We start from the raw sequence: 27120 nt of genomic DNA on the forward strand, positions 1-27120 counted from the left end.
GGTAGAAGTTGAGTGAAGCTGAGTTGACTGGCCTTACAGCCATTCTCAGCAGACTTTACAGACATAGGCACGAATGCTCTGAAAGCTACTGCCACAAGCCGTGCACTCAGACCAGCAGTGCAGAGCATGTGGTACAGTTGCATTTGAATTCCCTCTCGCTGACAAGAATGGTGTTTCATGTGAACTTGGTAAATTAGCTGCACAAAAATTTTGCAGAAGAAATGATCAGTGATAAACCACAGTGTCCAGGAAGCAAATGCTTTTGCTGTATACAAGATCACCTTATTACTGACAGACAAAGGTGATGTAGCCTTGAAGAGACTCATTACCCAGCGCATAAAGTATGCTGACATGAAACATTTTTCTCTTGGTTTCTATGATTCTGTGCCTCTCTCACAAGTTGTGAATTTGGCTTTTTGAAGCCACTTCAGTTTTGCTCCTCATGCAGCAGAATAGCTTGCTCAGGAGAAAAGTAATCTGTGTGGTGAGATCTTGTACAGACAAAAAGAGGTGTTTTAAGGCACTGATTTACAAGCTCAGAGTAGCATCAATAGCAACTGGATGTAAACAGTTTCATCTCACTATTTAGTCTTTTGCCTGTAACAGCTTAAAGGTCTGGCTGAGAGTCGCAGTTCCCTGATCAAGGTTAAAAATGTGCTTATGGGTCAACAAAGGACCTGCTTACACAGGTAGATGCTTATGTGAAGTTTATTTCAACTAGATATGCACTTGAATGCACATTTCAAGTCTGAGCATCCTAAAATTAAGTGGTGATTTAAAACAAAATCTAGACCTAAATCTAAATTTTGAAAACAGTTAGTTCTCACTAAGGTTATGGATATATACATAGTTAAATACCAGAAGAGGTTTGCAGACAATGTGTTATCCTCCATAATTCTCATAAAGAATGCTTGCTTAATAGTGGAGTCTACAACATAAGAATAATAAAATAAATTATCTAGTGCTTGCCAACAATACATCTGTAGTGCCTTATGGAGCTGGTCAGTGTCATATTTTCATTTTTAGTTCCTCTCATCTAAATCGGAAGATATGTTTTCATAAATTAGCTGCCAATAAAAGTGATATTAAGGAATGCAGGTACTGTAAGAATCTGGAACTTGTGGTAGCTGCATAGGCTTTATATAAGGAGCATAGCAGAACTGAGCAGCTTGGAGAAGCAATATACAGCAGCTAGGCTGCTGAGCATGGGAGTACCAAAGTCAATAAACTTTGTTCCTCTGTTTATTTCAGCACAGCTTCCTCATTAAACTTTATTTAGGCCAAAAAAACCTGTCTTTAAAAACACAGTCAGTGCTAGGATGTTACACTCTGAATCACTTGTCTGTAACAATTGAAGGTTGATGTGCTATCATCAAGAAAATGACACCTTAGTACAGCGTCTTTTTCAGCCTATAGAAATTCAAACAGGAGTGGACTACACCACACAGGAGTGGACTGCGAACCTCTCTTGATGGATGCAGTCCTCACTCCTTCCTCTTGAAAAGGAGTTTCACTATGCAGAAAACAATAGGGCATGGCAAGGAAGCATGTTTCTCTGACTTAGTCACTGGGACACTGTCCAGGTTTTGATATTTCTCTGAAAAAATATTGTCTGACAACTGTTTAATTTAAAATGCATAAGCATTCCTGGGAGCAGGGACCGAAATCCAGGACTTCATCACCAAGGTGAGTGCCTCAGTTTGGAAAACTGTTTCTAGGTACATTTTCCTCTAGTTCATCAGTAACTTCTCTGTTATAAGAAGGACTGTTAGTCACTGTAATGTCTACAGATGTATTCTTCTCTCTCTAGTCCATCCTGCCTGGACTCCTTCAATACCCTTCTTAACAAAGCTAGTTCTTCTAACTGCTTTTTTCAGTTGTAAAACAGTCCAGACCCAGGGACATCTGGACACTTTAAGTGTGTCTGTTGACTCTTTTACAGTGTTGAACTGAGAGGATTAAAGGCAGAAGTGTTAATTTACGATGCCTGTCTCTGAAATACTTTTCTCTTTGAGATGCTGCAGGCCACATCTTGTATATTTCCAACGGGAGCTTTAATTGTGGTGATGGAAAGATAGCAAGAAGTTTTATTTTTGGTTTTGATCATTACCTGCTTTAGTAGTCCTTACGGTCTAGTGCCTAACACAAGGTACAGGCAAATGATAATCTCATGAGCTTACTAATCAACTAACACTGCAGGCTGTGACTTCATTACAGACAGTGATTCTTCATCCACCAGAGCAAATTTTGTCTCTGAACTGTATTTTAGATTCAGCCACTGGCTAGTGGTATGAGCTTGAATATGTCATTTTTCCTCTTTGATTCAGCTTCCCCCTCTTTTATACTTGAGCTACAGGAAAGTACCTTTTCTGCAGAGTGCTGAGATAATATGCTGGTATTTGTAAATTTATGACAAAATCTATAGGTCCCAGACTTGGAGTATCAGCTTTTGGAATTTCATCTCCTCAAATTGCATATTTAATTCAGTTAGCAATGCTTACAGCTAACCACCTTCAGTGAAAGTAACTTTAGTGCAGCAAATCCTTCACTGATTCATGATCCACAGTTCTTATTTGTCAAGTATAAGTTATATTTACTTGGGCTAATATGGGCTCATTGTGGAGCACATCTTTATTTAATCCTGAAAGTCAACAACCGCTTGTAAATTGGCTTCTAATTTAAGGGTTACTATTACCCTGAACAATTAAATACAGATTGAATTCTCTGAAAGACTTTTTAAACCTTTTGGTTTTATCAGCAATATCTGTTAGGCTATAGGGTTTGAGAGGTACAGCATCAACCTGGGGCAACCTCAAAGGGAGGATCATGAAGGTCTCGAAGTAAGTCTGTCTCTGTGGAGAGCCCAACGAGGTATTGAAAGACCATTCCTGAGGTTGCTAGAAAGAGAAGGCAGCAATGCTAAGAAGGGAGAACATGTCAAAATCAGGAAGAGAGAATAGTTGTTGCAGTTTTGGAATCAAATCAGTCTTACTAGAGAGGTGATGGTATAAATAGAGAAGGAAAGACTATTCTAAAATGAGGCTTTATAACTAGCTTAAATCTAGAGTACAGTATTATCTGGGAATCTCAAGTCAGCTCATTTCACCAAAAATTGAAATCCAGTAGGCACTAAAGTCTATGCCTCAAACTAATTGTCTGCTATTTCTGTAACATCTCTTTCTGTGAGTGTTAAGCACTGAGCAATGTAGCTTAGAGATACAAAGCATTCACTACAGGGCACAAACAGAGTACTGTTTGCCCTGCCTTTGTGAAGCCTGTTAATATCTTTTAATTGTATTTTTTTATTAATAATTTAATATGATTAGAGATACAAACCTTTAAAAATTCTTCTCACTGGAGTCATACTTTTGTCAGTGAACTGCAGCACTGTTAATATTTCACAGATGTTAAATATAGAATCTTCTACAAAAGTGAGCCAGGAATCCATGATTAATACAAAGATTTTATTTATCACTGTTCAGGTACCTGTCTATATTGCAGTAAATTGTAGTAATTAATTTCTCATTTGAGAAGCAAACTTCATTACATTGTTTTCTGGTTGTGGAAATACTCCAGCAATTGTAGTATATGAACTCCTATTCCTCAAGATCCTCTGTTATCTTCAGTGTTTTTCTTGATCTATTTTAACTTTTTGTAGAGTGCACAATTTCTTTCTCTATATCAAAACCCAGTGCTTGCCAGCTCTCCTTCAGTTTGAAACCAAACTTGTATTCAGAATGATCTCAGCATGAGCAGGAGGAAAGGAGATGCATTTCCATACAGAACCTGATTCCCAAACTTCTTGTTAAGAAAGTGAGTAAAATGGTCCTTCATTAGGCTTTGAAATGGTCAGAAACCACTGTTGTAAAGGGTAAACCTATACCTGCCTGCCTCCTGCTAAAATTAGTATTAATCACATAGCTTTTAATTGCAGTGAAGTGCACTGGAAATAAACCTCATGAGTCTCAAGCAATTATCTCTCATGAAACACAAGACCAACAAGAGCTGAATGCATGATTAAGAGTTTACTGAGCAGCTAGGGTTTCCTAAATACTCTGTGTGAAGCTTAAAAAATGAAATACTTCAGTGGAAACGACTGACATGCCAAAGAACATGTGAACTTTTCAACCATCAGCCTGAAAGTTAAACTGTTTCCTAAGCACTACTGGTGAACAACCTCCTTTTATTATTGCCTAAAGTTTTGGCCATATTGCTATGGAAGCTTCTCTGCATTCCTAACAGTGCCATGCTGAAATGTCAAATCCTATATGCCAGGTTTTGATACAGGTTTTGTCATCTCTGAAAAGCTGACTTATATCCTAAAGAAAATCTTCTGACTCAAGATAGTTGAAATACTGTTTTGCAATACAGGGAATAAAGGAAAAGCATGATAGAAATGAAACTGGAATACAGAATCACTGATAATATAGGTGACCATTGACCCGCCCCCCAAATTAATACATAGAGCCATTTTAGTTAATATACTTCAGAATATCCTCCGAAACGGCTGTGGGCAACATTAGGGAAAATACCAAAATGGAGTGTGAGGGAGACGAGGGCTCTTGAAAGGCAACAGAGAGGATTTACCTCATGAGAGTACCTGCACGTGGTACCTCATCTGAGCCATGAAAACTGTGCTACTTTCTCACTCAGGAGATGTTCATTCAAGGTTACAAACAGGCTGGATAAAGGCAGGGAATTTAGTGTTATGTTGCATCAGCTTTTTCCCCAGAGAGCAGCTGCTATATCGTCCTCCTGGTGCTTTCCTTCTGCTCTTGGGGATCTGCATCCCACCTGGAGTAAGAGTTACTCCCTGTGAGCTAGTTACTTGAGAGAACGTTTTGTGATTGCTTGACTAGTCACAAATAGCGTTTTTCTCTAGAAAGACTGCAACATTACAATCTTTATAGTGTTAATAGCTATGAGAAATCCCATAGCACAAACAAAATATGCCTTGGAGGCTACTGCAAGGATTTCTTGCAGAGAATGAAGTATGCTATAGTACTCACGAAGGGGAAAGTGAAGGCCTGTTAGACTATTATTCCAAATTAAACAGAAATTGAAACCTGCAGGCCAACAACAGATATGAGGAATCTAGTCTGAAGACTAGCTCCCTCCCAATTTAAAAAAGGTCAGTATTTAACCTTTCAATATCCAGTCCAACAAAGTCTGCACTCTAACTTCACAAACACTGATGTTGTTACATTTCCAATAACTACAAAATGTCCTGAAAACACAACAATGTGAAGGAATCTGGATGCTTTACTCCACTAGACAGGAATAAAACAAAACCAAAACATAAGAGAACAAAAAATCAACCCCCCAAAAGAGCTAATAGTAGAAATACTGAATTTCTTTACCCTGAGAAGAGGAGATCAATTCTAACATGAAGTTCAATTTTCTGTTTCTTGCTAAGTCTTTGAAAGTGGCTATATCATACAATAGACAAGTAGATCTTTCATTGATCTGGTTATGCTAATTCTTTTTTTCTGTCTCGGTGCATTTCTTAATTAAACTCAGAGCATATATTCAAAAATCTAATAATGTGTTCTAGTAGCTTTGCTGTTATGTCATACTTTTCTTTGCACTATTATAACTGCATTTCATTTTTTCCCTTGAACTGCACTGATGAACAAGATGAAGGCATTGACTCAGCACTGATAAAAATCAGGGTTACCAGGAATGGCAAGGTAGAATCCTTGTAGGCAAAAGGAAATGCTGCCAGTGTGATGTTCTATCAGCAGAGCAGCCATTATAAACCCATTCTTACATTCTCTAGGAGAAGGGTATATAGGTATAACTCAGGAAGGATTTTAAGCAAGAAAGAAGAAGGAACAATATATTCCAAATCTGGCATCTGAGAGCACCCTTTGAAATTGCCATGTCTGAGCCATGAGCCTCTGTTGTCCTTTGTCTGCTCCAGTATCTGGGAAAAGCATATATAAATCCCTCTTATTTCACATTTATTTTTTCTCGGGCTGAATATAGCTCAGCCAGAACAGAGGTTTGGGGTCATTACTGTTATTTTTGTTTTATCAGTGGTGCAATGGGCAACTTGTAGAAGTAAGTTGGTGCATACCAGAAGGCCTTACCTGTGCTTTCCAGAGAGAGGAAGAAGACTGGAAAGGGAAATATCAAACCTGCAAAATTTCCATGCCAGTGTTTCTGTATGTTTTCAAAATAGTGTATCAGCACTCACGTTATGACTCCAGCAAGATCCATGCATAGCAGTTTACAAAAATAGCATTAGAAAAAGCTGCTGCCCTGTGAGAATCTTGCTGCATATCTATCTGGGTCTAGACGAACACCCTACTGAACTGTGGTTTTATGGGAAAAATAGCTATGTTAAAAGAGCACCTCTTTACTCTGACCTGTGCCCTGTATGTATTCAGGAGTGTCTCTACATAGTTTAGTAACAAGTGTGAATTTTTACAGGTTTTTATATCTGTTTCCCCTGTAGTACAGTTAAGAAATAGAGGATGGATTTTGCATCTTCTGGTGCAGCAATAGCAGCATTCTTTATAAAGCATTAGAATTAAATAGCACTGAGGCATCAAGAGGGCTGGTTAGCCAGAGTGTGGGGGCCTGTCTATAGCGGAATGGTCCAAACCGCTTTCAGACACCACTGAGGTGTCTGAAATGTCATATATATTTACATTTCCTGGCAAAAATGTACTTAGAATTCCGCTTCTGTGCTTTCTGAGAGAGTTGCCTTCTTGGCTGTGTGGGGTTCCTAAGTGCCACATCCATTTGGGATTTATAAGCTGTGTCATGTTGACAAAGTGTCCTGAAAGGCCCTGTTCATTATATGTGCTCAAGATCACATGTAAGAAATAGAACCAATATTTTAGTTATTTTGTCTTATGCTTTGATACAAAGACTGACTTTCCTCTTCTTAAAATATTATGATCTGGAGGAAGTGATTTGGAAGACAATCTGTTTAATTAGTGTACAGGAAGACAGAATCTGTTTCAAGAATAGTTGGCAGCATGGGAGAGGGCATGAAGTTAGGAGTAGGCAAAGGGGACAAAAGGAATGTTAAAGAAACATGAGTGTTTTCATTGGAGGAATGCTCCAAAATGCAAAGTGTTCTGGAGAGATCAGAACAGCATGTTGCAAGAAACCACAGGATGCTCTTACTAGAAATATGATGTTGTTCATCTGGGCAAAAAGGTAAACAACTCTCTTGGAATCTGGGGAATATTTGTCAGGAATTCAGAAAAGAGTGAGAAAATCTTTGGAAGACAGAGGAACCCTATGAGCTCACCAAGAGGCAGCAAATGTTCCAGTGCTATTTTTGGCTGAGCAGTACTGTAGATTGAGGGAGTTTCTGTAAAATGAGAGGTGACACTACCAAATCTTGGAATGAGCATATTTGAAATATGGTATACTGTATATACTGCATATACTGTATATATACATATATATAACATTTGGTTTAGTCTGAAAAGTGATTATAAATGTAGCATCTTTTGAGCCAATGCTTAATGGCTTCTCTTTGGAAAAAATCTTCTCCCTTATCCCTCAAAGGAATACGAATTACTTCTAAGTGTCATCTCTGTGTCCTCAGCCTGGGAACTTAAGAACCATGTTTGGTCTTTTTATTGTCAACAGTCAAGTCAGAAAAATCGTAGGTGAGTTAATTCTTCTGATAGGTCAAGAGCCATAAAAGAATCCAGTTCATCAGCTTGTGATCTATAGGACCAGAGAGAGAAAAAAAGAGAAGGTAAAGGGTTTCTTTTTAGCTCCTGAAGTTACCAGATAAGACCAAAACCAGATAAAATCCAAGTGGACATGATGGAAAACAAGCAAAAAGCAAAGTCACAGTCATTGATGGAAAAGATGCATAAGAAATAAATTCCATTGATAAGAATCTCTCCATGAGAACATGTCTTGACCACACTTGACATTACTAAAGCATGTTCACAGTAGGTTTTTTGAATCAATATAAACAAGATGATGCCATATACATTAATGTTGCCTTAACCACCTTAAGAGTAAAATCAGTACCTTTATTAGTAAATGGGGATCACCTGGAAACTCTCATAGGTTCTTAGATCACAAAAAGCTCTCCATTCTTTACTTGTTAGAGTCCTCTTTCAATCTTTTTTAGATTAGCTCCAGTTAGATTTAAATTAGAGCCTTTCTCATTAGCAGGCGTTGATTTGTATTTGATGAATGTCTCACAAATTATCTGCTTCGTAAATGTGGAGTGCAGAACTTGTTGGTAAAACAAAACTGAAAAAGGAATTAGAAAACATCTCTTTTAAATGTGTTTTCATTTTACTTAAACCACATGAGATAACCTATCTGCAATTGCTCAGCTATTTGCCTTTCACTGTTTAGCTCCAGAGTGAAAATACTGTTTAAAAAAAGAAGTTCTTTCACTGTTTGGAATCCTGAATGCAATTCTTATCTGCTGGTAAAGCCAGCGTATTGCTGGAGAGCAGTTTCCACAAGATTGTTTGAGGTTCATACACTATGGGAACTAGCATATATCATCAGATTTCTATGATGGACAGACCTGTTTCCCTGAAATGAACTGCAACACTTGATGAGTCTATTTGGATTACTAATATGGAGACCTGGATGGTAATGCAAGGCCAGGTAGGAGGAGGGAGAGGTGGCAATTCCTACTAGATCTTGTGATGATAAACTGACACCGTGAAGGGAAAGAATACCTAATCTTATTTATGGCATATCTAATTTACTGATGGCGTTACTGTTTTTAAAAGGCTAGCTTTATTTCTTAAGTTGAGCTAAGCATAGTCTTAATGGAGAACAGAAGTGTGGTCCCTGCTTCAGAGAGTTGATAGTCTACACATTTCTTAAAACAATAAGGACTGGATGTTAAAAGTGACAATGTGATGCTCAGTACCATGAGGCTGAAAATTGAACTGATTGGCTCTGTGAGTGAGATTCACAAAAATCACATAAAGGCTAAATTTCCCTGTGTAGTACATGGGGAGAGGCAGATGCTTAAAGCTGTGGTCCAGAATAGCCTGCACACTGAATTTGGAGAAACTAAAACCAGTCTTCAAGGAAAGTGTGGGTGTGTCTGTCATGCAACTTTGTACCTGGAATTAAATACCTATTTCAAGGATTTAGGTAGGTGCTTCTGAGAAACTGGAGTTAAGAAACCAGTATTAAGGGACTGACCTCTTTTTGCTTAGACTGTGCAGAATAGATATCTGATTTGACCCTGGTCTGCAAGTGGTCACCATCTTTTGTATAACAGCTTAGTTGTTAGAGAACATGGGAGATCTGGGTTCTGCCCAGCCTTGCAAAATCAGAGCATAAATTTCTGGGGAGCGCCCTGATCTCATAGATACTAGGCCATGTTGTGTGGGACTGCTCTTTTCCCTTCTGTTGAAACTGGATAGCTATTCAGTCAAGAATACAAACAGTCATTAGCTTGTCTGGAGGGCAAGCAATTCCATACCACAGTAGCTAGGGCATCAGGCCTGGAAAAGGAGAGCAGAAGTATCAAAGGTGCGTAAGATGGCTGTTCCTATGAAAATACTGTCCTGAGGAAAATAAGGTTCTTTTGGGGAACTTGTGATTTTTTTCTTTTCCTGTGAAATTCCCAGCCTAATTTTTCAGACTTCTTAAGGCAAAGCTCTGAAGTATGAACTTTTCAGATTTCTCAGCTTTTCACATATATATATATATGTATATATATGTATATACATATATATATTCTTTTAACAATGACTTGGTACAGTGTAACACTGCAGTGGCTTAGGCTAGTCTAGTGTAATTTGATACAATTATTCCAAAACTGGAATGTAAAGGCTGCATTTTGTTATTCCTGAAAATGTGGGCAGCTTGTAAAGATGTTCTCTGTAGGGAAATAGCAATGCTAACTCTATAAACAAGAAAAAATGCAAGACATCCTTTTTTTCATATGTGGTTACTGCAATTTACATATTCCATAAATAAAGGCATTTACGCCATAGCATTTCGTACTAACATTTATTACTGTGAAGGTCTTCAAAATGAATGTCTAGTTCATGTTGTAAAAAGATCCTCTTTTCACTTGTATCCTGAATTTCATCTGTCTTTCTCCAGTTAGTAATTCTGCTTTGCTATCTTGCTTTTGCACTCTTTTCAGTTGCCCTAAAATTACTGGGCCTGATCCACCACTGCCTTCTGACTTCTGTAATAATTTGTACCAATGGAAGAATAAAAAAAACATTAGCTGCTCTGCTTTTGTGTGAGTAACTGAGGTACAAAATTGTTACCATTTTTACTTAAAAAAAAATCTTTGGCTGAATTTATCACTCATAAACAAGTGGATGTCCTGAACATTTGGTACTGATTTGTATACTGTTCCTTCCACTCTTGCTTCTATCATGAGGCAAGACTATCCTGACTCATATTGAAATGCATGTTAATGTTGCTATATGGGGACTGGAAAAAGGATTATTATGCATAACTTTGCTATACTAGCAGGGCTTGGCAACTCTAAAGTAGTTTTTGTCCAAGGATTCCCAGTAGTATGTTATAGCAGTGCATATGCCTTATAATTTCCACTGTAGGTAGGTGTGTGTCATTTCATTTTTACACATTGGGAAACTGAATCATTTAGTAGAAGTGATGAAGTCATCTTGGCCAAACTAGTAAATAAACAACAATCCTGGTCTTCCATGGCAAAAAGCAAGTGTACCAGTCTAAGATACAACATAGCATCCAGGTGAACAGTTGCTTTCCCTCCGCTGCACACAGAGTAAGCTTGAAACCTTGCCATTCTGAATGTGTGCCTGTAACAGTAACTCTTAAGCAAGATCATCCTTCAGTATTTTAGAAAGCTGCTCAAAATTACTCCACAGGAAAAGAGGGAATAAGAAATAGAGTCAGTTTCAGTATTCTTGTGTTGTTTATCTCCTTGGCACTTCAGCAGTGATTTTTTCCATGTCTTATATTTGATTAGTGTCGCTTATGGCATTGTATTTCTAATCCCAATTAACTATTTTTGTTTAGCCAGACATAGAAAACAATGCACACACACAAAAAGAAAAAAAGTAAGTATAGGGATCATCTCAAATAGTTTCAAAAATAAAATTATTTCTGAAATATGGTATGTTTATGCTAGTACCTGGCTTCTAAATGCAGAGCATCTTAGTGTAGAGAAGTCCCTAATGAAGGTTGACCTTGCACCTCCAAAAAAATGCTCATGCTTTAGTGGAGAACAGTAGTACAGCTGGTTAGATTTTTAACTGGTTCAGGCAATATACCCTCTGCATGTTATAAAGATGACTTCTGAAATGTTAACTTATGTTTAGAAAATGTCCTAATCTGAAATGAGTTCTTATTTCTGGGTTAAGGGAGATGCTTGCTTTGGAAAACTAATTTGGAAATATGTGACTTCTGCATTGATGTCTGCATTCCTTTTCCAGGATAAATGTACAGAATTTACACTGCCACTGTAACTAATCCACAGTAAGGTTTCTAGCAGTTTCTAGGTTTCTTGTGAAGCTCCACTGAACTTTGAATTCATGTAGAGCACAAAAATCTGAAATGTGTCCGTCAGAGTCAATAGAGTTAATCCAGAGTTAATCAATATTACCAAAAACAAAATTTAAGGTCGCATCATTGAAGTGAGGATCTGCATCATCCGGGGATGACAATACTGCAGTGACAATGCTGATATCTGTATTCAGTTTATAGCAGAAAGTAACATCCGTGAACTCTTTGTTCAAGAGCTTTCCGGTGTGGGTTTACATAGGTAATTTTCTCTGAAGTTATCTGGTATTTGACATAAGACCTTTGTTTCTGGCATGAAATCATACTATAGCTATCTCTATTTATTCGGGGAAGGGAGTTTTAACCTTCATATTTGTGAATAAAAGCTGGAAATCGTGAGTGAAAGGAAAGTCTGGAAAACCAGAAGCATGAATTATTTGTAAATACAGTCTCAGATTTTTAGAAACAATTTTGAATTTATTTTTCTTTTAGCCTTGTCTTGCTGGATGAATGCTTGGGGCTGGCAAGGCAATATGGTTGTACAGATCTGTATGGAGGTGTGAATGAGTGTCTACTTTATTTTAAATGCTGAAGCCAAACTGGAATGTACTGGAGCCTTTCTGAAACTTAGGACTGTTCCAGGATGTGTTTCTGGTAGGTTTCTGCCTTGTGAATGGAAACTGGGAATCATCGTTGTTCTGGGGCCAGAAAGGTTTGTTATTACCTGGGGAGGGTTTTCACTAATGGAGAGGGCTGTATTCTAACTAATAAGCTCACAAAAGGCAGAAGCAGAAATATCTCTTCAGATATGGTCAGCATGATCAATCTGCCATATACCATGGTAAAGTTCCAATAATCCACTCAAAGTATTTATTTCATTTGTTATTTCCTTTTTCTAGAAAAAACAAGTGAGTCAAACAAAGATCCGGGTGATCTCTACCATCCTCTTCATCTTGGCAGGCTGCATTGTCTTTGTGACCATTCCTGCAGTTATCTTCAAACACATCGAGGGATGGACAGCCTTGGAGTCCATCTACTTTGTGGTTGTCACTCTGACTACCGTTGGCTTTGGTGATTTTGTAGCAGGTGAGCAGCTTTGAGCCGAGGTGCTGTGCGTGAGGGCCTTGGCTCTTAGTATTTCTCCTCTAGTGTAGAGAAGAAATACATTTTCAAAATATATTCCAGTAAAACAATGCCAGGTGTTTCTGTTGGGGTTACTGTGCAACAGCACACAGGACTCCGGGCTAATTTAAGATCCAGGTGCCTTGCCATCTGCAGAATGCAGCCTTTCCGCAGTGTAAATAACGGGAGTCTTGGAAGTCCTGGTTATCCTTTATCCTGCAATGAATTATGCATGAGTCAAATAACTTTCCTATTGAATTCAAGACTTGTATTAGTCCATTAGGTCTCATTCTGAGACTGATTGCTGAAGCAAGTAGCCAAAATGATGAATGGATGAAGCTTTTCCAAAGTATGGCTGAGCTGTAGGACTGGGAAACTGTCTGGTCTGATGCAGTAGTTGGCTGCTAAACAATTCTTTTACCTGACCTGCAGCATTTCAGAGGCTGGATTTTGTTCCCTAACCTTGTCAGAAATTTTGACATTGCACCTGCCCTGTAAGGAAAGCTCATGTGGGAGGGGAAGGACTAATGGGGTGTGCATTTCAGGTCTAGACAGTACTCTCTAAGATTAATACAGTACTAACAGGTACTATAAATATCCATCCTAATCAATTATCAAAGAGGGGGTCGGAATTGTTGGCTACAGAGAAGGGAAGATTTTTTTCACTCTACAGCTTTGCTGAGGAAGAGATGGTTAAAATAAGTGGAATTTCTTTTCCCATTAGTGCATGACCTCTACTCCCCATTCCTGTTAGTATTCATAATAAATGCATTAAACTGCCTGTGTTACAACTACTGTACTATGGCTACATTATGCCACTTTTCTTTTCTGAAACATCAGTGAAATGTGAGTGACAAAAAAAAAAAAAAAAAAAAAAAAAAAAAAAGCAAATGAAATAAGATATATGAAGTTTTCTTCGCTGAAGAGCTGTAGACAAGTCTTTTTGTAGACAAGACTCTCGTCCTCCTTTTTTTAACATTATGATAAAGATTATGTGAATTATTGAGAAAAAATGTCACTGAACAAAAAGATCCCCAGGTATGAAAAAAGTGGCATTTTATGAGCGTTCAGATATAGAACCGAATATATGACTTTGGTCCATTTTAACCACTTAAAAGTGAAGAGAAGCTCCCTGGTATTCTGGCTTTGTGGCATCATAGCATAGTGTGAAATAAAAATAATTCACAGTATTTTTCTTAAGCATATGGCACTTTATTTTCTTTAATAATATAATTAAAGAAAATGAATTAAAGTGTTTTACATCCAACGTGATCAGGAGGATAAAATCCACAGCTGGGTGGCTACTAACAACCAGAATTTTTCAAACATCAAACGGAGGACCTTAAATGAAAAAAGTTCAAAGGTTCTTACGATAAGAGTTTCAGGCCAGGTGCTCACCAGGAGATGAAGGTTTTATTGCTGGTTTTGACACACATTTTCTGTCACTTTTATTTTCTATCACTTTAATCTCTCCATATCTCTATCCCTTCAACATCAAAGAGATAATATTACATCATGTTGGGTAAAGCAGCATCAATGGAGCTATGGTGATTTATTCCAAGTAGAATGTGGCCCATATCTTGCCCAATGGGGAATGTTTTTGCGCTAGTGTTGGAAATACGGTTGTGGATGGAGTCTGACAAAAACTAGAATATTTGATAGGCTGAAAAAAGTGGTCTCGTAATGTCTCTGTAGCCTGATTACTCCATAAGACAGATCTAGACAATCTGCTTTATAGCAAACTTCTGCTGGGACATGTGTGATCACAACAGCCTCATTGTTCCATATCAACAGCAGCCCCCACCTCCCATTGTTTCACACTTCTGAAGACTGGAAAAAGACAATGATTCATACAGTGTATGGGGAGAGATTAACATCAAAAACAATATTTGGGTCCCTGCCAGTACTCAAATGCCTGAGCATTCATGCGAATGTTCAATCACTGTAAGTACACTTATACTCAGTCTGCATAAAATTCATTGTAAAGAGTCATAAGAATGTCTCAGATTGCAAAAAAGCTCAGGGGAAAACTCTCAACTGTTTCACCTGGGGATTTTGATGGGGAAAAGATCCTAAAAGCTCTTTCAGGCCATAGGCAGGTAGCGGTTGGTGTCTAGCTCTTGTCTATCCCAGACTGGAGTCCAGGAAATATGCATTCCTCTGCTTGAGTCCCCAGACAGGCCTGCTCTGCAAGCAGACATTTACACAGGTACCACCAAGGGTGTCTTTTGCATTGAGGGATGTGGTTGTGCATACAGGGCAGTGCAGCCTCTTTGCCTCTAACCCACCTAACACACTCTAATAGGACCAGAAGTCTCAAAACTGAGGTTGTGGCTACTTTCTTCTGAAAGAAGTCTACTCTCTCTTGTGGTATGTTACAGCCTGGATGTTACTGCACTTATTTTAGGCCCTTCATAGTCTGCTGCAGTTGCCAAATGTCCCGCATACTTGCGTTACCAGCTCCTCCCAAGACTTGCATAAAAAACATATAGGATATTTGTAGCTTTGTTTGACCCATATCTACTCTCAAACCACTGGTCAGGGAATGCATCCCTATAACTGATACCTAAGCAGGCAGTATATTTTTATTATCAAAGCTGATGCAGGAGTGGCTTCCTGTCAGATACCGTGATTTCAGGGGAAAGCAAAGTTACTTTTCTGTCTCCCCCATAGAGGTCTCTGAATCCTGTATTTAAAAGCAAAAATCTGGAAACTCTATAACTCGGGAGAGTAGAACTATAAAGTGTCTCAACTACCAGCCTGCAGGCAGCTCAGAATAAGAAAGACTATCTGTATTAAACATTTTTCTTGGAAATGTGTTCAAGCTGTTACAAGTACTACCAAGGCAGGAACTTCAGATTTGTTTTGGAGTATCTGCAATATAAAGAAAAAAGTTTACTGGGTGTTCTGGCAGGTCAGAAAGCAGCAGAACAATAGGTTCAAAAGTAGGATTTTTGCTGAGTCTTAACTTAAAAACAGACAGTGTTCCTGCCACCTGCCAGGCCTCTAATCTTTTATTAGAATTACAGTGGTGTTGGCAAGAGTCAAGAAATACTTTAATGAATTTCTCAGAATTATAGGTATTTTGGCATAATTTTGGCATCTCATGACTCCTAATCATAAGTTTATACTTATTTCAGGAGGAAATGCTGACATCCATTATCGGGAGTGGTATAAACCGTTAGTGTGGTTCTGGATCCTTGTTGGCCTTGCCTATTTTGCTGCTGTCCTGAGTATGATTGGAGATTGGTTAAGAGTCCTGTCCAAGAAGACAAAAGAAGAGGTATGACCAGTAATTTCTCAGTGGTTTGTCATTTTCTAAAAGAGCTGTAAGTTCCTGATTCCTGCTTGTCTAATTAAGGATGCTCTTCTGTTTGTCCAATGCTAAATATTCCCTTTGGTTCACTCCACTGACTACCTTGGTATCCTCTTAGCTCTGATTTTTCGCTTCTTCACAAAGGGAGGAGAAAAAGCAACTGAAACAAACCTATGTTGTTACACCTCTGTCAGTACTACTGCATAGACAGAACACATTGGTAGGATTGCAATTATGGAATAAGAGAAGCCAGCCTTCACTGAAACTAATTACAAAATTGTGATAAAAATTGTAACTGTTTACTCTTTAAATATTGGAGATGCATGGATTTTTAAGATCAGAAAAAAAACCCCACTACTGTTACTCAGTTTGATGTCCTACCTAAGCAGCTCTTGCTAAGCCCTTTGCCGAGCCTACAAATTCTGTGTATGCTGTAGCATGTCCTTTACTCTTGGACATCAATTGACTCTATTGATTATGAAACAAGCATCTGCCTTTAAATTATGCTTTGATACTGAGTTTTCCCTATGTCGAGGTATGTGGTTCTGAATAAGGGTTTGAAGTCAGCCTGCTTTTTGAGTACCATGTTATCAAAAATGGAAGAAACTGAGGAGACAGCATCAGGGAAAACGTGTAAATTCACTCAGAACATGCCCTCCATGATTTGAGGACAGTATTCCTAATGTTTCACTCAAAATCAGAGTGGAAAATGAAAGGCAATTGCCATGGGTCCTGAGCTGAAGACTATTAGGAGGTTAACATAATTTCAAATTTTAGTGCAATCTCCTCCTGGATTCTGAGTAAAGCTAATCTGGCAGGGTTAGCCAAAGAGCAGGTATAGCCAAGGTTTGGCAGAGGGGTAATGCTCTTTATTATTTATGACGTTTGCTGAGTCACCTGAGGCCCAGTGCATCCACTGTGTATCTCCATCAATAAAGTGGTCTTCACAGAGAGCTTCAGCTGTCAAGCTGATCAGCAGCAGAACAGCTACAGTGCCTGGCTATGGTGCCCATAGGTGGGAATTTGGAACTCTCGTGGTGGGTATGTGATGCTAGCTTTCACAATTAATCCAGTTATAAATGGAAACCTGCTTATCTGGCCTAAGGAACCAAAGATGACTCCCTTGGGAACCACTAGGTATAGAAACTGAGTTCTGGCCACAGGAGCCTGAGCAAACTGTTGACCTTGGTAGACTGCTGCAGAGATCATACCCCTGATTCTGTTTTCCCTTAGCTAAATTTTGGAAAAGGCCTGAGTTGACTGAGATATTGCTTGGTAATTTATCTTCTTTTTTTTTTCCTTCTTTCAGAAGAAATATTTATTCTATAGAGCAGCCATGTCAGTGCTTTATTCTTAGTCATTGTTCTGCTCTCAAGTGTGAAAGAGTAAAAAAGAACAGAACAGTGAGACGTTTAAGGACATGTTCATGGCGCCCACACAGAATATTGATGTGTTTTGAAAACTCCTCCTTTTGGAAGCAGTGTACTCATTGCTGGTTTGAGGGGGTGGTATTTGGACAGTAATGCAATGGAAACCTCCATTAAAGACAGCTACATTTGCTCCCTTTCTGAGAAGGGACCCTAGCCTGCATAGTAACTAGCCTTTTGGAGTATTTGAAATTCTGTAATAGATATTCCTGACATTATTTGCTTTGTGGCACCGTACAGAACCTACAATGGGATTGAAGAGCTCCAACTATGAGCAATGTGTGAAAACAGGTTACTGTATGGCTACGTTGGTGGTTGTGCTGTTCTGAAGCATGTTAGCATAACTATATGTGATCACTTTTACCCCCTCCTGACCATCTACTGCTGACATTATAGATCAGAAATTTTATTCTTGTCTTAATCAGGGAGAGATTAGCATGAAAAGTTGCCATCTTGTAGTACAGCTATAAAATGTGTGAGGTGGCAAAATGTGAAAAAGGCAGCCAAGTTATCCATATGCTGCATGAGCCATTAGATAATCACTAGTCAGTGTGGTTAGAGCTGGCTGAGTATAACCAGTGTGCCACTGAAGTTTGGGCCCAGATGTGTGTGTTGGAGCTTGCACTCCTCTCCAGTTGTATGCCAGACAAGAAAGTGCTTGTGCTACTGTTACACAGGAAAGAATGTCACTTCATTTTCCTCTTTTGGTTTTCTATTTGTTTCTTTTTGTTGTTGTTGTAAAGGTTGGAGAAATAAAAGCCCACGCAGCTGAGTGGAAAGCGAACGTGACAGCTGAGTTCAGAGAGACACGGAGGCGGCTCAGCGTTGAGATCCACGACAAACTTCAGAGGGCAGCTACCATCCGCAGCATGGAGCGTAGGCGCCTGGGTCTGGACCAGAGAGCCCACTCCTTAGACATGCTCTCTCCAGAGAAGCGCTCTGTCTTTACTGCCTTGGAAACAGGACGCTTCAAGGCCTCGTCTCAGGAAAGCATCAACAACAGACCTAACAACCTGCGCCTTAAAGGGTCAGATCAATTCAACAAGCATGGGCAGGGGGCATCTGAGGACAACATCATTAACAAGTTTGGATCATCTGCTAAGATGACCAAAAGGAAAAACAAAGACCTCAAAAAGACCATCCCTGAGGATGTACGTAAAATTTATGAGACCTTCCGAAACTACTCCTTGGATGAAGAAAAGAAGGAAGAAGAGACAGAGAAGATGTGTAATTCTGAGAACTCTTCCAGCACTGCAGTCCTAACCAACTGCATCCAGCAGCACTCAGACCTGGAGAATGGAATGATCCCCACAGAAACCAAAGAAAGGGAAGATGAAAACAAAGTGTTACTTGAAGACAGAAATTAAATGTAAAAGATGCTTGACTTGAATAAACAATGCTAGTGTTTTTATATACATATATATATTGAGACACGTGCCTTATACAGACTCCTTATTCAGTCTGAATTATATAGCATCGAAGAATATTTCACTGTGCCATAAAGACTCAAGCTTGCTCTGCCAAAACAAACCAGGAACACAGCACTGCAGAATGGCAACAGAAAGCTACGCACATGGAAATTTCAGCCTGTATAAGATTACCAGGGTAAAACACGAAGGAAGAGACTGAACCATTGCAATACCACCAGAGTGCTGCTACCATGGCATAATATTAGACAAAAGGCAGCTATGTAAGAAGAACCTTTCAAAGGAATGAAAAAGATTGAATCTTTTTAATGGAGTATGTACATTAAGCCTTCCCCTGGTGATTATAAAGAGGAGAAATGATTGGTGTTAACTAGAAACTTTCAGTAAGGCTTAGTTTACGTTTTGGCACGTGATCCAGGCTAGATTTTTTTCTTTTTGTTTTTGAATCAGATGCATTATCTTTCTAAATCCAAAAGAATGTCCGTGGACACAGCCACCAGCTAAACGCTGGTTTGAAAAATCAACACAGACATATTTAAGGGTCAAATTGCTCTTTCCATTAAAAAAGAAAGAAACTCTGTCGGTAATATCATAACCAGTTAAAGAAAATTTTAAAAAAGGATTTTTTTTCTCTTGTAGGAGATATTCAGCGTAAACTTACTGCAAGAAAGTGCATATGAAGAAAATGCAACATTTCATGCTGTGTTGTTTAAAAGAAGAGAAACATTAATTTAATGGTATTTGGCTGAGTGTATAAAACAGTGGGTCACCTGTTTTTTAAACGAATTTCTGATTCACACTTTCTACCACTGGAGGAACTTCAATTTTAATGCTGTAAGACTACGAAGACAGAAGAAGAGCTATAGCTTTTGCATGTCAGCAAACTGCTGTTCTCTGTAGCTGAATCTAAATTTTTAAAAATAGACATAAGAGCATATATGCTATTCAAATGACGGCCAGGGCAACCATAGAATCTCAGGGCTCTATGCCCCTTTTGCTGGGTTTGGGTTTAAACATGAGCTGCAGTCATTATTTCAAAAACAAAAAAAGAAATTTAGGAAAAGAAGTTGAGAAAAATATGGTGGTGATCTTTTAAGTGCTTATAGCTTTAAGTGCCATTAATGCTGTCATATTTTCTAACTTTTTAAACAAGTATTTTTAATTATTTGTTTTATTTTATTTCAGGTATTACCTTTGTTTTTGACATTTGCTATCTCTTTTCTTGATAAAATCTAAACATGAGCTCCATGCATTTCAAGACAAAAGTGAAATGTAACCAAACTGTGAGCATTTTTTAAAACTCTTTTTTGGTGTATGGACATAGGGATATAAGAAACATGAATGTCCCTAGACTTCACAGAAAATATTCAAAGAAAAGGCTGTGAAATAATTAATGGGAATTGCAAACAACATTAAGTTTTGGTGCCCTCAGTCTGTAAGCTACTGCATTTGCTCCTTTAGATGGAAGATTTTGCTTGCTGGAAAAATGACTGCACCGGTGATGCTTTCCCTGCACTTTCAGAAAATCCTAAATAGCCCTGCAATTCAAACTGTAGGCTTGCAGGTAAAGTAAACGTGGACACAGATGGCAGAGTGTACTGAGTCTCACAAGACAGTCAAACATCCACACACTCACAGGTCATACAGACACAGACTTTTGGAATTGCTTGCCCATACCTGCATACACAAAAATGCACGTTTCATTTCCTATGATATTTTCTGAGATTTCATACACAATGAGCCAACTCAAAATCTAGCTGGTCACTTGAATACATGATAACCGTGGCCATGAATACATGCATGGCAATGCACACACCAATTCTGAATATGTGTATTTGCATATCTACTTGCCTCTGCACAATTTGCAGGAGTGAGCCAAAAATCTCTAATGCAGAGGACAAATGCAGCTCTTAGTATGTTCTGTCTACTGATTCACTTCACTTGAAATATCCCATCATCTTTCTAATTTCATTATCCAAATATGCTGTCTGAAAATTAAGGAGGAAAAAAACAATGTTTGAAAAATTTCAGGTCATTTGGGATTACTTTAACTCAATAAGGTCCAACAGAAATTGAATTCTGCTTAGTTCACCAATAAGTCTCTTAAGATATAGGGCTACATTCTGGCTTTAGTTTACTGGGGCAGGACAGTGAGCCTAGTCCCCAGGAAAAATTTCAGCTGCCTCTGCTCCTGGAGGCTTCCATGCAGTGCAGATCTGTGCTCCGCTTCATGATTATGCAGGCGGCAGCTTGTGGCCATCCTCAGTCCCCATCCTTATCAAACTCCAGGAAGATGGCAGCAGGAAGCAGGTCTATTTAAGCATGGAAGTCCTGTAGCCCTCCCGTTGTTCTTGGTTTTGGGTAGATCTGGGATGAAGTGTGGCCTCCTGTGCCACATGTGAGCAAATCTTCTAAAGTCTCACTCGGAAATATGGTGAATCATTTTGTATTAACTCTGTAGGCCCAGGATGGATAAAGCACACTTGGATTTAGTAAGGTGTTGTGTTGTTCAGATCTGGGATTTTCCTGTGGCCTGTTAGAAAGTTAGGAACTATTGCTACAATTTAGATTTGCATCTGAATTCCAGACAAGGTTCAGAAATACTCAGACTTGAGATTTGGGTTTTGGGAATTAAAGTACTGCCTGGTTACACTGTATTGCACCTTCTTTGATTGTGTGAAGGATCAGGGCACAGAAAAGTGACTTATCTGAATCTGAAAGCATGCAGTACATTTAGATTGCGGTAACAGTTCTTCTTGGTCACTAAACACCAAAAACAACATCATGCGATTTTATTTGCTCCTTGTCTTAGCGCTTCTCACAGGAAATGCTTGCCTGTAATGGAAAAGTCCTGCACAAGTACACAGACAGTTGTAAGAATGTGTAAGGTAAATTTCCTGTATGTGAAAAATAAGGGTTAGTGGGAGTCAGTGCATTTCTGCTGATTAGGGTCAGGGAAAGCAAAAGTCATCTTGTAGCACTGTGCTCTTGTCTGCATGGGTGGGAGCTGGACAGTCTTGGGCAAATCATGGAAAACACATCACCGTGGACACTGACTGAGAAGACAATGTTTGGTGGCCAAAATCAGAGCTGATCTCTCTGATGGAATAGATGAACAATGTGATCTCATTGTATCTTGCATCTCAAACTTTAGGAGCTCTCAACCTGCATCCAGTTCAAACTCTAGCTGATGGTGTCTGGGTCTCACTTTGGTTGCCACCTGGCCACACCATGTAGAATTCCTTGGCTGACATTTTATCAGGCTGGGTCTTCAGCAGCTGCATGTTTCGGGACATGTTTCAGGGACAAAGGATGATGCAAAATAAACTCCCAGTGAGATGCTGAACAGAGCATTTGATGACCTTTAACATGAAAGCAAAATGCTCTTTTTCATCCCCCCACCCCCCACATTTCTGTGTCTGTGAAACCTGCTGAGAAAGCTTCCGATCTGGTATCAGAGTACATGTTTCCCCCCATATGATTGCTTATTAAATACCTCAATATACATTCTTTCTTTACTATAATATGGGAAGTGCAAATGATGCATTGCACAAGAGGCCAGCGGAAATGTCTGAAAACTAACCCTATACTTTAATGTCCTAAACTGCCTCTTCCCTTGTAAATGCCATCCCTTGGTTTTAGTTGCATGTAGCATCTGGGGAGAGAATCACAGTTCAAGCTTCAAGTGTGGCTAAAGTTCACATCCTTTGGCATTTAGTAATACTTATAAAATACTTGTGATGTTATTTCTAGTGAGGATGTTCCGCCATTATTGTAAGTTTTAGCAAAAGCTGCTCTGAACTGTATCCAAAACTCCTTGCTCTAAATTACATCCTTTCACAGTGGCCTGAAAATAAAGTCGAGCAAAAGGGTGACTTACTGACTTTAATGCTCAGATCCTGCACTGAGCACAACACGACTTGACATGGGAATTGGGACCTGAAAGAACAAAGGAAACAAGAATTTTCTTTAGCTGCAGCCCTCACATATAAAGGATGGCTCAGCTGTTTGTTTTCCTACAGATTTCAGCACTCCAGTCCCATTTTCTGCTCTGTCCCATGCAGGAGAGAATGCTGGCATGCTCCTTTGGAGAGCCTGCTGAACCATTAACCGTTGCTGAGCTTGTGCAGATTTTGCATGAGTGTTTTTGGAAAGGTCTGTGACTTCATCCATGTGACAATCTGTGAATTTCATTTATCCTTTAACAGGGAACATTATTTCTAATAAATATGTTATTAGAAATAATGGTAAATAAAAAGCAGTGATTTATATTCATGAAATCCCATTTTGGTTGTTGCTGTGAAATGATAAATCATCTGAGCTTTTGCAGTCTGGCTTTATGATATCTGTAGTACTTCTGCAAGTCTGCTTCTTCCCAGGCCTTTAATGGGCAATGCCAGAGGTTTTCTGAAAAAAATTTCTCTGTAACCCAAGATAAATGAAATTGAAAGTATGTCTGTGAGTTCAGGGTGTTAAAAATTCTGTCCTCAAGAAACCTGCATTTTTCTGATGAATTTGTGTTTATGCTGTACTTAGGCTGTGTATTTGTTTGCCAGCTTTGGTTTTCTCAGGGGTTAATTTATGTTATGTCAGGTAGCATGATGTCTGATAGTCTCACTTTTCTCATCATCCGCTAAAAATAAATAAGAGTCAAAGACCAAGATTTATGTTATGTTGTATATTAACCTAGAACAAGAAGTCTACTACTAAGCACATAGGAATTTAAAAGGTAGCCGGGAACTGCTTCAGTCCTTCCTATACATCTGCTTATTTTGAGTTGTGCTATGTCTATTCTAAGGCCCAGTCTACCTCCATCAAAGTCAGTGCAGTAAAGTGGAGCCAGCTTGTTATTTTTTAGCTTTTTAGAGAAAAGACCTGCTATTTTAGCTCATTTCTAAGTGAATGGCACATTCACACTTACAGACATGACATTATGTCAATACTAAATACAAATAAACCCAGTTTCAAAAACAGCTCCCTAGGCAATAAAATATCAATGTAGACACAAATGCAAATCAACACAAATCTGTGAAACTTAAATATAGCCCTGTACATTAATATATGAAACTAGCTGCCTGAAATATATCACCACATAAATGGAGATTTGAATATTTATTTAGATACCTAATTCTTCCTGAGGTCCCCATTTCCTTTGCTAGCAGTAGCAGTTAGCCTCCTTAATACCATTTCTGATCTGGACCGTAATATTTTTTTCCTTCCAGTGCAATCGAAGTACATAACCATGTTAGACTATGTCAACTCATGCTGTTGGAATCAAGCATGCTCAAGAAGCAGTTGCAAAAGCTAATTTGGAATGATCCTAATGTAGTCAAGGCATACTCTGTGTGCTGGATCACGCTGGGTTGAGTAGGTCACTCTAAAGGTCCCCAGCACTGGTGAGTACTCACAAACTGGTTGTAAAAAAGGCCCCGTGTGAGCACATGCATGCGCCTGCCCTTCCCACTGCCCATGTAATCAGTTCTTGTACACAGATTTAATGGTGATGTCCCTCACTCTATGCAGGCTGGTTTGAATTTCTGTGTTCCTTCACGTCTGTATGCAAGTCGCGTCTCAGCCTAGTCTTATCACTGGAAAATACCAGTGCTGCTTATTTTGTGAAAAATGGACATCTCTCTAGTAGGTGCCTCTTTAAGGCAAATGGAATTTGTTTGTTTTTTTGACTGAACTCTTTGGGAGTAAATTACAAGCAGGTGATAATTTGGCATGGAAGAGAGAATATTTTTGTCTCTCAAATATATTCCACCCACACACTCTTTTTTCCTTGTGAGGGCTCTGTGCTTAAAGAGGAAAGCTTACGGTACTTACTGTGAAATGTTAACCAAACATACCAGCCTCCAGCCTGCCATTTAGCAGTTTTCCAGATCCCAGAGTCATGTAGTAGTTATAATAAGAAACAGGCAGGATTTGTATCTGGATCACAACTTCCCCATGATTTGAGTTTATTTAGGCCAGTGTTCCAATTTGAATCCATGCAGAAATATGGACCCAACTTAAGATTCAGCCATAGTTTTAGACTTTTTCTAAGCTCTAACAGAATTTGATCTGGACCTTCTGGACTGGGCTGAGAAACCTAGATTAGTCATTTTCAGCCCTGCAGAAAAAGACTTTCTTAAGATTTGGGAAAACATTCTGATGGGATGTTGATCTATTATTTTTTTCCTAACCAACTTCAAATTATAGTATAAGCAATCGTTAAATCCACTTGCAAAGATATTCTATCTGCTCTCTCGTGTCTGTGTTCCTACTCCTGCACATGATTTTATGGTGCTTTAGAAAGTCATTTTCAGAAAAGAGACAATTTCATAAATGTCATTACCAGGGTACAGAGCAGAATGTGCTTGTACCATCTAAATAAGTTTTGCTGCTATTGTTTTTGTTTTACGATGTAATGTTTTACAAAGATGGAAAAAATTGCAACAAAGACCTTCTGGAGAATGAAAACACTTTTGCTGTTGTTTTTTTTTTTCCCCTCTCTCTTGTCCTATCATCTGACAAGAGCAGAGGTGCTATAATTAATCTTCCCTTTTGCATATCACTGAGGAAAGCAATGTATTGCTGGTATTCTCACCATCATCTGGTCTGTATGTTTGTGTTTGCCCCTGTTATCCTTTCTCTTTGGAATGGATTCTCACAATCCACACTGTTGCATTTTCTGGGTCACTAATTTGAGAAGTGTTGATGCTGGGCTTGTATGAAAAAAGAGGCACAAACTTCCACCCATACCTCTGCCCGTATGGGGATATGTTTCTGCACCTGGCAACCAATCAGTAGAGGAAGCAAGAAGCAAAGATTTTAGGAGGCTCTGTCTCTCTTTCCTTTTCTCTCTCTGTTATATACTTCTTATACTACACAGTCGATACTGGTTCTTGCTACTAGGTGTATATTTATTATGCAAGTAAAGGTCTGTTTCTCCAAAATCCAAATTTTCTGTCTTTCCCCTATGAATATGTCTTTTTAAACTCAGACTCATTTTAGCTCCTCTATGTCACTCTTCTTTTTTTCTTGGAAAAATGGTTACTTGCATTTTCAAGTTGATGCACATTCTCATTCAGCTTACTCACTTGATTTCCATTTCCAGGGCATGACCTTACCTAGCTACAGCTTTTGCTCTGACTTGGAGACCTACTGCCTAGGATATAGAGAGGTCTGCTCTGATTTTAGAGTTGTCCAGGAAACTTTGATCTATCTAGCCAACTGACCCAAATGATTGTTCCTAGAAGTGACCAGGAAAGACAAAAAAAAAGAAAGGGTAGATGTGTGATAAACTGTGAAATACCCTTTTCTGCTTCAGAATCTTGCTGCGGGATGCTAAGGGTTACACTAAGATGCTTGCTGAAACATGATTTTCTCACTACAGTTTGGTGTTTTGCATAACACCTGCTATTTTTGAAACAAATTGTTACAATGTGGCAAACAGATTAAAGTTCCATTAAAAGATAGTAATTTAGACCTAACATACTGAAACTGAGGAGTGCAGGAAGGAAGATCCCACAGATTTCACGGCACATTGCATGGGCTGGCAGGTGTCAAGCCACTTTCTGGCAAAACTTTAGATCATTTCCACAGAGGATGCTGGAGTCTTTCCCCCCGTAGGACTGCCTCTGAGTCTTCCTTTCCCTCCCTTCTGGCACAAGGTCCTTCTCTGCTTTCTCGATGGTGTCATTTCTTTGGCATGGCCCCTGCTCTCTTTTAGGAAAATGCCATTACTGAACCAAATTTAAACAGGATGGATGGACATCTTAGGTTTGACTTAAAGCAGTTAGCTAAATGGATTTGTGACACCATTTCCTTTTAATTATTATTATATGACTAGGAAGAATAAAGCAATAAAATAAGACTGTATTATGTTCCAGAGCACTTTGGGACTGTGAGTCCCAGTTGCATGCATGAAGAACTTGTTTACGATAACCACTGTATTAAGCCAAAGAGCAGTGTTCAGAATAGGTTAATTGCTGGGGGTCCAGCTCTTCTCCCCATTGAGAACCATGAGATTCGCTTTAAAAAGAGAACAGTGTAAAATGAGCAAACTGTTCCCACTTTTAAGCAGAAATCTGACTATTTCTTGATGTGGATTGTTGACTTCCATGTTCAGCCCAAAGCATGAAAAACATGAATACTGTAATGCCTAACCCCCCCCCCCCAAACAAACAAACAAAAAAGACCAAAAACCCCTTCCCTAAGCCACTACCTTGCTCAACGTAGCTGAACTTCTGTATGTTTCATGCTCTAACAGGTGGCTTCAATGAAAATAAAGATATGCAGAGTGTGTTTTGCTCCTTTTAACCTTTCAGAGCTAATCCAGCAAGGAGAAAGTCAGCCAGCTATTACTCCCTCGTGTGCA

The 27120-nt window shown here is 38.9% G+C and overlaps 1 protein-coding gene across 1 annotated transcript in view; it reads left to right on the top strand.

The window, feature by feature from the left end:
- The window catches only part of KCNK10 (potassium two pore domain channel subfamily K member 10), a 76558-nt gene extending 50862 nt beyond the window's left edge, over window positions 1–25696 (top strand). The window contains exons 6-8 of the mRNA XM_026112534.2: window positions 12366–12552; window positions 15729–15871; window positions 18075–25696. Coding sequence (XP_025968319.2) covers window positions 12366–12552; window positions 15729–15871; window positions 18075–18698 — 954 coding nt within the window. The 3' untranslated portion in view covers window positions 18699–25696. The remainder of the gene's footprint in view (window positions 1–12365; window positions 12553–15728; window positions 15872–18074) is intronic.
- Window positions 25697–27120: the final 1424 nt, after the last annotated feature.

The sequence above is a fragment of the Dromaius novaehollandiae genome, chromosome 5 (genome assembly GCF_036370855.1).
Source record: "Dromaius novaehollandiae isolate bDroNov1 chromosome 5, bDroNov1.hap1, whole genome shotgun sequence".
Lineage (NCBI taxonomy): Eukaryota > Metazoa > Chordata > Aves > Casuariiformes > Dromaiidae > Dromaius > Dromaius novaehollandiae.